This window comes from Agelaius tricolor, unplaced genomic scaffold (genome assembly GCF_023055355.1).
Source record: "Agelaius tricolor isolate 1412-34295 unplaced genomic scaffold, bAgeTri1.0.p SCAF_2, whole genome shotgun sequence".
Taxonomy (NCBI): Eukaryota; Metazoa; Chordata; class Aves; order Passeriformes; family Icteridae; genus Agelaius; species Agelaius tricolor.
Genome location: NW_027269262.1, coordinates 64,191,265 through 64,202,507, shown reverse-complemented (window position 1 = coordinate 64,202,507; position 11,243 = coordinate 64,191,265). Strand labels below are relative to the sequence as shown.

The window sequence follows — 11,243 nt, the reverse complement described above, 5'->3', positions numbered from 1 at the left end:
AACAAAGGTGTTCAACATAAATGCTGCATTTCCTTAAAAAAATAAACTGCATTTTTATTTCAAAATAAAAAGCATCCAATTCAGATGCTTGGAACAATGCTGAAAATAGAAGTCTGGGTACAGAACATACTCATCCTGTTTTCAAGTTAGAAGAGGATCTGTATTTTTGCTTTTTATAAGCTTTATCAGCACTCTTGCAATGAAAATAATAACTGTATTCACTCAGTAAGCACAATATCTCTGGAATTAAATATACTGCCTTACTGGCTAGGTCCCAGCTTCAACTGAGAGGTAGAACTGACACTGATACACCTAGGAGAGCAGATTCATAACACAGCGTTGCTCAAATATTATAGCAGATTTTTTTAAAAAAATTCCTCTAGAATTACTGCTTCAGTATTTACACTAACTTACATGGATTTACAGTGTATAAGGAAAAAGTGTTATGTTCCTGTTCTAGAAGTCAGACAAAATTATTTTTGTTAAAGTTATACAGAACTATGTTTAAAAACTTTAACATAGACTCCAAACACAAAACTTGGAAAAAAATTGTGTCTGCTCCTACGGAGCCAGAAAAGACCTATTTGCCTTTGAAATTTCTACACTGTGAGTTTTGTACTACCTTTACTTCTGTATTTCTGCCTCCCACACAGCAGTTATGTGTGTGAACTCCTCCAATACAACATGTGAAGCGTGGAGCTCATCAGTGAAACATCCTGCCTCCCTTCTGCAAAACACTTGAGAACAGACTTCAGAGCTTTGCTTTATTTGAGCACAGATATCTTGCAGATGTTTAATTTAAAGCTCATGTGTAGTCCCACTGAAGTAAATGGGATTACTAAAGTACTTAAAGTAATTCCCTGCTGAATCGGGCTTTTAAGAGTAAGAATAAATGTGCCTAATTTTTATTCATGCATCAGATATCTATAGACTAATAGTTTAAACTCAGCAGTTTTGTATCCAATTAGTATTAGATGTCTGGAGTTAGTGTGTCTTCACCTGCTGCACCTACCATCCCTACAGCAAGAACTTTTTTAAATATAACCCTGCAGCACAGTTTTTGCATACATACCGTGTCATCAGGCACTCATGTTTTGCATACATATAATGTCATCAGACCTAGTGCTGTGATGACTTTTTGTAAATAATAAATTAACTGCACCTGGCCCTTGTATTTTTTGAGTGTTACATGCATGAAAGATTTCAGAAAAGAACTCCTGTAATGTAGATTAAAAACGTAGCGGAATTAATTCCATTTACTTTGGACAAAAGAGAAACTCATTCATACACCTCTAACTGCTTACTTCCTGCATCTATGGAGCTGTAGAATAATTTTAAATTTAATTCTGGGAAGAAGGAAAGGAAACAAAATCTGTGGATCCAAGGTATTTAACATATACATGCTAAAGGTTGAACATGAGCATTACTTAAACTGTGGCTAGAAGCAAATATGATGTGGCCTGAACTAAAGTTGAGGCTTGTCAATGCAAAATCTGCCAGCAAAAAAAGAAATCCCAACCAAAAAAAAAAAAAAAAAAAATCTACAGCCTCATCAGCAATGAGACACCTGTGGCTTCTTACATCATCAGACCTGGCTAAGTGATGCTGGGAGTTCTCTGCAAAGCACTTCTATTCTCACATCTATAAAAATGTATCCCCTGCTGAAAGTATAAGAGAAGGCTGGCAGTGATGAATTCATCTTGTCATCAAGCATCAAGTTCATTTAAACTGATCACCTCGTTCAAATAAGCACACCTGGAAATATCAACCACATGCAAAATTACCACTGATTTTAGCATCATTTGCAGGTCACTGAAAAAGGACCCACTGACACGCATGTGATAACAAAAGAAAAATAATATGATTCCTTCCTGAAATTTTCACTGTTCATCTCTGGCCCACTTGATCTTGTTGGTTCAGCTCATCTAGGTTTAAAACCTGGAAAATTTAAACCAAAGGGGTTAAACAAAGGCAGACACCTATTTAATTTTTGCAATGCTACAACATCTTCTACTGTACACATAAGAACTTAAGGCAGCCTCAATTAGCTATAGATTTGGGATACCCTAAGAGACAGAACATCAACAGCTTTAGGGATAAACAATTCATCACTAAGTAACAGCACAGTAACACATCAGGGGTGCAATTACCCAAGTCTTTACAACAGCAAATCCAGTTATTCACCAATACTGAGCCAAAAGTGATACCCAGCTTGGCAAAGGACTTGCACAACCATGATTATTGTCTAAGCCATTGGGCAAAGGAACACAGCTGGTCCTTCAAAAAGACAGCTCAGACCCACAGAGCAGCTGGGCAATAGCATCCCATTTCCTCACCAGACCCACCTCTTCCACTGCTGAGGTGCAGCAGCATTGTCTGGATTTGCTAATCCATTTTCACACCCCACCTCTGCTCCACTCTGTGCTGGCTGTGTTCCAGCTGCGCACAGGGCACAGAATTGCTGTCCAAGGCAATTCTGGCTTTACACCTCATTTATGCACACTGCACCCAGAAACACCATGCAAAGCAAGAGTAGCCCCATAACAAACATACCCAGTGCTCAGCAGCTCCAGTTTAATCATGACAACTTCAAAAAAGTCTACTCATACAATAACATGCACTTATGAACAGGCAACATCAATGCCTAGAAAATTTTACACCAGTATCCCCTATCAGGCATGATGACCTCCAACAGGTGGTTGGTGGTTCCCCAAACCATATAAAGAGTTTCACTCTTCTGTAATTCTGTTCAAACATTACAGGGCTTTATCTTCTGTCGGAAGAAAGGAAACAGGAAATAAATTAATAGAATGAAAATAGTAAACTCCTCAAAGCACATGTGTTGCCAGCACTACTGTTTCCATTTTTCCTGAGGAAGAAATCCAAGACATGTAGGGCATAAAACTCAGTAAGCTTAAGCAATACTCAAAGAATACTGCACTGTATCTTCTTCAGAAATCCCACCCACTGCAACATTTTCAGACTTCCCCTCCATTCTCAATAACAGCTCAAAAAGACCATGTTGCAGTGAAGGTCTGTCCTTAACTCCAGCACACTTCCTAGCCTTGTCCAATGATTCAAGGAAGACTGCATGTCTGTGTTAGAGAAACATTTTTGTCTGGTTTTCTACACTTCTGGGCTCAAAGGGGCATTGAAAACTTCTCCATCTTCTTGTGAAAAGGCACAAGTCTTTGACTGTGTGTTTTTCTCTTTGTATGTATGTGTCCAAATGTGTGCGCTGACTTCCACCTCCACATGTTCAAGCAGAACTAGAAATCCTCTTACAGCACAGAAAGAAGGCTTTGAAGCACACACTTCTTATTGTGACAGGAGACAGCAGTATCAGTTAGGGTGCCCAATCCTCCCCTAGAAAGAGCAGAAATACTTTGGCACTAAACTGTGTAAATGTGGCATAAAAATGTACACAGAAAACTGTGTAAAGCACAAAGTTTGAAAATTCATTCAGGTATGTTTAGTATGTGCAATACTTAATTTTCACTTAGGTTTAAGTCAAAACTCCTTACATTTCAGCTGAATTTTGTAGATTTCTGAAGCGTAACTGTTTCAATTTCTAAAGTCTTGAATTCAAATCTTCCACTTGCAATTATATTTCTGCTTTTATTCATCACTACTAACATAGCCATTGTTATTTCTCTGCTTTTCCAAATAAGCTGTGTCCAGATAGTACCATGACCCACGATTAACAAATATGATTCATGCTTCTAACAAAATCCCCATTGAAGACGAACGTTTTCTTTCATATTTCAGTCCTGGTCTGTAACTGTGAAGGAACAAAAAGCTAGGACACCGTGACAGCAGCTCTCAATCCCTTCCCTGCTATTCTCTCTGCACTTTCTACGCTTATGTGTTTCTCCTGTCATTTGCCCTTACAATTTTTTATCTGATTATCAAATATCTGGCAAAGAAGTACTTGGCAGGATTTAGAGCTCTTCAGTCGCCTGATGACCGCGGAGCTGATGGCATAATGAGAGGCTCCTAATGAAGTTCCCAGCCGTGATGTCCCTGAAAAGCCTCGATACCACCCACGTTCTTTTTGCCCCGTACTTCTCCACCCGTGGAACTTGGTGGTCTCCACGCATGATTTGGAAAGGGGACAAAACACAACTCAGTTGTGCTCTTCATGCACAATTTCGGTTTAAACGTCAAGCTCAGGGCAAGTAAGAGATAAAAAAGAAAAAACCAAAACCGAAACAAAGAATCACAAGTAGCACTCGGAAGCCCTCTGGTTTTGCCTACTTGTTGCAGGTGCTAGCAGGTGTAGCAGCAACCTGCCCGGCAGCCCGAGGGGCGGGCAGCGCCGAGGCGAGGCGGGGCACGGAGCCACCTCCGCCCCCCGGGCATCGCGGGGGCTCCGGCCCGGCCCGGCCTGCGCGCTCCCGGCTCGCCCCGCCCCGGGCCGCGCGCGCCCCCGACCAGCGGGGGGCAGCTTTTCCCGGGAGCAGAAGGCACACGGAGACCTCCCCGCGAGCGAGCAGAGCGGGCGAAGGCAGCTACTCCCGCGGGCGCGGCCCCAGCCCCAGCCCGCCCCAGGGGCGCGCACCTGCCCCGCGGCAGCGGCGCGGCCACACCGGGGGCGGGCCCGGGCGGGAGCGGAGGGGCGGGCGGGGAGGAGCGGGGGGCGGGCGCCGCTCGCCGCCGCGGGGCTGCGGCTGGGCTGGGCGCGGGTGGCCGGCCGGCGGAGCGCTCGCAGTCGCGGGGAACGCCGGGGCTGTCGGTCGGTCGGTCGGTCGGGCGGCGGGCGGGAAGGGAAGGCAAGGAACAGCAAGGCAGGCGAAGCAGGGAAGGGAGTGGAAGGCGGGCGGGAGGCGGCGGCGGCGCCGCGCTCGCCCCGCTGCCCTGGATGACGGGCGGCCGGTTCGACTTCGACGATGGCGGCACCTACTGCGGCGGCTGGGAGGACGGGAAAGCCCACGGGCACGGCATTTGCACCGGGCCCAAGGGGCAGGGCGAGTATGCCGGCTCCTGGTCCCACGGCTTCGAGGTGGCGGGCGGCTACACCTGGCCCAGCGGCAACACCTACCTGGGCTACTGGGCTCAGGGCAAGCGCCACGGGCTGGGCGTGGAGACGAAGGGCAGGTGGATGTACCGCGGCGAGTGGTCTCACGGTTTCAAGGGGCGCTACGGGGTGCGGCAGAGCCTCAGCACGCCGGCCCGCTACGAGGGCACCTGGAGCAACGGGCTGCAGGACGGATACGGCGTGGAGACCTACGGGGACGGAGGTGGGCGCCGGCGGGGGGCGCCCCGCGCGCGGCGGCGCCGGGGGGCGGGCGGGAATGGGGGTGGGGGGTGCGCGCCTGCGTGGGCGCGCCGCGGGAAGGGCCCCTCCTTCCAGCCCCGCGCTCTCACCGCCGCCCTCACACCGGGGGCGCTTCTCCTGCCCCTGCCCGCAGCTGTGCGCCTTTCCCGGCGCCCTTCGCTCGGCGTCCCCGAGGCTCCGCTGGCGGCCGGGGAGCGCCACAGGTGCCTGGCGGCCGCCCCGCCCCACTCTGTGAGGAGCCGCCTGGCCCAGGCTGCGCTCCGAGCGCGCTGAGCTGTCCGGGCTCAGGGCTTTCTCCCGGCCAGCTGGTAGAAATCCGCATTACGGCCGCCTGCAGACGGCTTTCCTTTCTCCCCGCCGAGGCGGCTCACGGGCTCCCTGCCCGAAGTGGCGATGGCCGGGTGGCCGCGCCCGGCTTGGGGAGCGAGCGAGGCGGGCGAGCCCCGGCAGCTTACCCCCTGAGCGCCGCGTTCGTGCGGGAATGGCAGGAACTTGTTCTAATAGAGCCCTTGTGCCCCGCTGATATGCGGGCTTTGTGCGCTCGATGCGCTCGGCTTGTAAACAGGAGGCTGGAGCTAATGGAGTGGGGACGCAGCTCGCGTAAAATCAATGAAACTTGGGTCCACCCTCGTATAATAACTCCCGTTTTTACAAAAATACGGGGTAGTTTCAAGCATCCTGCTCAAAGCAGGAGGTATACCGTGCACTCGCGCAGACCTGCCTCTCACACCCTTCCCCCGGCAAAGCCAATGTCCCATGGCTGAGCCTCACCGCGGTGGGCGTGCGGAGCGGCCGCGGCGATCCGCCCTCCGCTGAAGTCGGGAGCGGTCAAGTCAGGGTTCAGCGAGGTTAACGAGGGCTGGAGCTCACTTACAGTTCTTGTACCTCTGTCACTTCATGCTCTGCATGATGAATAAGCCTGATAGTCTTTAATTCAGCCTTTGCTGGTGTAATGTCGTTGGCTTCGCTGGAAGTGCCACCTGCAACTTCTGCAGAGTTGTTCTTCAGCTAGGAACAAGGGAGCGGGTTTGGTCTGTTCTAACAGGAGGAAAAACGGGTCTCAGTTTTAGGACTAGACGTCGCTGGGATTTTTTGACAGAAATGCTGGTTGCTTCAGCGTTCAGAAATGTGTTCAGTTAGCAGGCAGGTAATAGAATTTACCAAAATCAGAGGTACTGTTCACGTGATGTGACTAAAGGACTAACCCATGTATCAGCTCTCAACTGATGCTTTTGCTGGTTTCTTCAAGGATTTTTGTCACATCATCTCTGGTCAAACTTTCAGGAGAATGGGTATTTTTGTATTGAGCAGAAAATTAGATATTTGCAGTTGGGCTCCTATTTTTTCTTCTCCAAAATAGAAAATGTAGCAAGTTGGTAAGATTCAGTTCCTTCAGACAAGGAAGTGTGCAGTGAGTTTTCTACCTTTCTGTCTCCTTGTTTAGAGATATTTGTAGCTGTCCAAAAATTGTTTCCTGGTGTGGAAATTTGTGATAATCAAAGACAGCTATGTTTTTGGATTAATAAAAACAACAAAAAAAACCCCACCAAAATCAAAGTATGGAAGAGATCAGAATTTCAATTTCTCTTTCATCGCACAATGCACTTTTCAATTTTTATTATATTTGTTTTGGCTAAATACAAGCAGTGGCTTTCCTTTTATTCCTCCCTTCCATTTTGGAAAAGCAAATTGCCATTCCATTAAATCTTCTAGAAAATATTTTCTTAAAATAAAGTTGATTTTATCCTTTTTTCTTTAGGCTTCTTGCAGCTTTTTAAAGAAGTCTTAATATAGTATTGGTTATTGGAGATAAATTCTCTCAATATTTAGACTTGGAGCAACATATGAGGGATCCAGTTCACACTGTTAGCTGGAATGTGTTGTCATGACTCCAGTCTTTTGCATGTTGCAGCTCATACGAACAGAGGGTGTGAAGTCCCATTGATTTTAATGAAAGTACTCATGAATGAAGCAGAGCAGTACGTCATAGATGTTTGCAGATGTGCTTTTGTTTTCATGCTCTGGGAACAATAGATGTATTTGCACACCAGAACAACATCTGAAATGGGTTTATAAGGAAACCAGATTTACACATGTATCTTTAACATAATTTAAAACAGTTGCAGGAAAGCTCTCTCTTCATGAATACCAGTGTAGAGAAATTACTCATTAGACTATGCCAACTGCCAGTTTATTTTCAAACTCACTATAATGAGGATTTCTTTGCTGCTAGCTTTTTGTGTGTTTTGGTTTGGTTTGGTTTTGGTTTTGGTTTTGTATATCCCCAGTACATTGCTTTAAAGTGTATTGGTGGATTGGTGGTATTATGAGATGTCATTGAAGGAGGGAAAAGGAAAATGAGCATTGTCAGTGTTCCTCAGTTTTTGCACACAACACTTTTCATGACATGAGTAATACAGGTCATGCTGTGTTTAGATGCTTAAAATTGTCACTCAGTCAAATCTCTGAGGAAAACACTGTGAATTATAAACCATGATGCTTCATTCATTGAATGTGATTACATTTGGCTTTCCAGTGGCCCATCTATCTGTCCCCTGCAGCAATCTGGATTTTTATGCCTCCTTTAAACTCCCTAGGTTTTGTTAATCTGTGTGAAGATGCCAAACCTACCGGAGGAGTGACTGTGGCCTTATTTGAAACTTCAGTATGTCTAAATTGGTCATTAATGGTCATTCCAACAACAGGAAAAACCAGGAAAAAAATTCCAAAAACAGGAAAAAAATTGCATGTTGTCATTCCACAAAGGGAGATCAGGGGAAAAAGCACCCTGAAGCAAAGGTCGCATATGCTCATTGATTTCTGAGAGGTCTTCTTTCTAGGTCTACACTTAGTTAACATTTGAGTGAGAAAAGCATGCAAAAATCTTAATATAACAACAAATTTTTTAAACCCCAGAATATCTGAGTAAAGGATAAGAGCAAGCAGAGTAGTTAAACTCACAGGTTTTTTCACAGTGTAGTTTTAAATTTTAGCTGCAAGTGGGCAATGGCATTTACAGCTGTAAGATGCGCCAAGGGTGTTTTAGAAGGGATGGCACACTGTAACTAAGGAAACAGATTATGAAATTATATCTTAGAACAACTTGCCAACAAAAAGAAAAGGAAAAAAATACACTTTCTAATAGCTCCCAGGCTTAAAATATGAACACCTTTCCAAGAGAACCAATTGAACACCAGATGGATGGTCAGCAGTTGTGGCTAAATGTTTCTTCAGTTACAAAGGATAGCAAGCCCAGCTTTTGAAAAATTAGTGCTAAACAATGTTACTATTTTATGGTCAAATACAGTTTTAAATTATCTTGGTAATTGCAGTTTTAATAAAAATTTTAGTAATTGACTTTTAGAGGAACTGCTTTGAATAGTCAGCTATGGTATAAGGTGAAACAGAATGTGGTGTGTTTGTTGATGTATCGTTCCTCTTTATCTAGAGAGATAGGTAAATACTGCATGTGTTTTCATCTTCATATATGGGAAAAGCTTTTTCATCATGTCTTATACATTGTTGTGTTTAGTTATATTGCAGTATTGACATGTCTTGCTTGTTTAAAGATTTCTAAGATTTAATGAATAAGGTGATGCAGTTCAAGTCTGATATAGTCAGTCAAATTACTGTACAAGGTTCCTGTATTTACATTCTGGACACTGCTCTCCATATTTCATTAAAATACTTTTCCTTTAAAATGTGAGTTGAAAAACCAAGGAAAATGAGTTGGCTTTTTAGCATTAGTATCAGAAGCGTTTCCATTGAGACATCTGTAATAATAGAAATCATAAGAGTTACCTGCTACACTGCATAAAATTCAGCCTAAATATCTCATACTTTTTAAGGATGAAATGAGTATGAATCTTCCATTTTCTTTTTTACTATTTTCTCTTTAGAAGAAGCTGGCATTGATTTTATTTCCCCAGTAGAAAGGAAAATTGGACTGGTGGATAGCAGCACATTAATTGTTCGTGTTTTAATACCCTTAAGGGCAGCTGCAAACACTTCCCTTCCTTCTAGAGTAGTGAAAAATACAAGTCCTTAATTAAGTATTTTTGAGCTTTTCATTAAACACATGTTTATTAATTAAAATATTAGTAAGAAAAAGATGCTGACCTTTTATTCTTCTTTAAAATTCTGTACTGAAATAGTAGATTATGCTTGAAGTCTGATGTTGTAAGCAGCATGGAGAGCCATAATTATGAGATGCTACTCTAATGTAATATTGTGGTATAATCAAAATTAGACTTAGATTTATTATTTCAAAATTAAATTAACTAGTGCAGAACAATAAAGGGGTTATAATATGTAGCAATAAGTGTATGTAGATTCTTAGTTCCAGCACATCATTACAGATCCCAGAATAATTAGGGACAAAATGAACTAATTTGTGCTCATAAAATATTAATGTATTTCCAGGAATTTTCTGTTTAACAAAACAAAAATTAGATTGTGGCTGTATATTTGCAGTATTTACAGAACATGTCATACCAGTGCTTTGTGCTCATGTTTCTATTTGTTCTTCCCCATATGCTGAGTTTTTTAAAATAATCATGTTCCTAGATTCAGCACCCTTACAACCAGTGCAGTAGTAGGTATCCAGGATACAGAGAATGAGAAAGAAACTAAGAAAGTTATTTGTTTGTGTCAGCAGCCATCTGTTAAAAACCTTCCACTTGGTAGAATTTTCTACCAACACGAAATAGTTACGTTTTGGAACCTATCTAGTATTATATAATAGTGAAAAGAGACTTAGCAAATTTAATTGTGTGTTAAAACTGAAATACACATTAGCAGAAGAGGTAATGAGTAAGGCAGTACTTGATAAATGGTGGACACGTACACAACCAAACCAGTATGTGTATATGGTAGAGATTGAATCTCAAAGCAAATTAATCTTGGATCTGCATCTTTAACTGCAGGTACTGCATAAATATTTTCACAAAAATTTTATCAATCACTAAATTTGACATTTGATATTTAGTTCTCTGAATAGTTAATAGATGCTCCAATTGAAGTAGATCAAAATTTTAAAAAATAATTAAAGATTACTTATTCTCTGAAAAAATATTCAAAGTAGCTTTAAAAAAAAAAAAAAACAAAAAACCCAGCACTAGGTGGGTGAGCAACTTCGTTTTGAGGAGCTTAAAGTAGTTTAAAGGGAATTAGAGTAAAATTACATCACAAAATAAGTTATCTTCTACTTTCTAGTTACGGTATCCATGCAACCTTCCTTTGGAGCCTCTGGTAGAAATGGCCTTCAGAGAGCAGACACTGCAAAGTGTCAAAATGAAAATACCTTTCAAAAATACAAGAAGAAAATTTGCTGTAGTAATCTGATAAAGGTGGGGTTTGGCTCCAGTGCAACTTTGCATGGCCATCCATGACTTTTCATACCGTGTACCATCTTCCCTCCTTACATTGCTGTTTAAAACATTTTACAAGAGTAGTTATGATTAAATGTTTGCTAGAACATTGTGCAGTACTGTGTTACTGCCTTGCCTTTCTTATACACTGCAGAACAAAAGAAAGGCAAAAAAAAGGGCTAAAGAATTCATGCTTTTGATCCCTCTGTCAGAACATAAGGCAGAATGCGGTGCATATTTATGTGCTGGGGATACTAGAAAGTGTTGGTATGAAGAGTTCATAAAGAGAAAGGAGTCCTAAGGTTTTGCTCTTTCATTCAAATCCACACAAAAATTTTAAAATATTTAATTTTACAGTGGAGGTTTATGACAGTGGATCCAAAAGCCCATCTGCAGACCATCTGTCAAATAGCTCCTGACAAGGAGAGGTCTATAGTCACCTTAAACCCACGATGACAGAATGGTTACTTTTCCTACTTGCTCTTTCTGTGTGCAGCTGGGCACAAGAGCTGTAAGTGTCCGGCTCTCTCCCTTCTCAGCTGACTACATATAATGTGTCTTTGTTTCTGCTGGCCACCTTCCTATCAGTCCACCTT

At 43.1% G+C, this 11,243-nt stretch overlaps 1 protein-coding gene across 4 annotated transcripts in view; it reads left to right on the top strand.

Annotated features, from left to right (window-relative positions):
* The first annotated feature begins 4,728 nt into the window (after nucleotides 1-4,728).
* Nucleotides 4,729-11,243, top strand: part of JPH1 (junctophilin 1) — an 82,627-nt gene continuing 76,112 nt past the window's right edge. For 2 of the 4 annotated variants that reach the window (XM_071421209.1, XM_071421208.1), the window contains exon 1: nucleotides 4,729-5,240. In XM_071421209.1, the coding sequence (XP_071277310.1) occupies nucleotides 4,862-5,240 (379 nt within the window). In that variant the 5' untranslated portion in view covers nucleotides 4,729-4,861. The remainder of the gene's footprint in view (nucleotides 5,241-11,243) is intronic. The other 2 variants (XM_071421212.1, XM_071421205.1) reach the window with 1 other exon arrangement.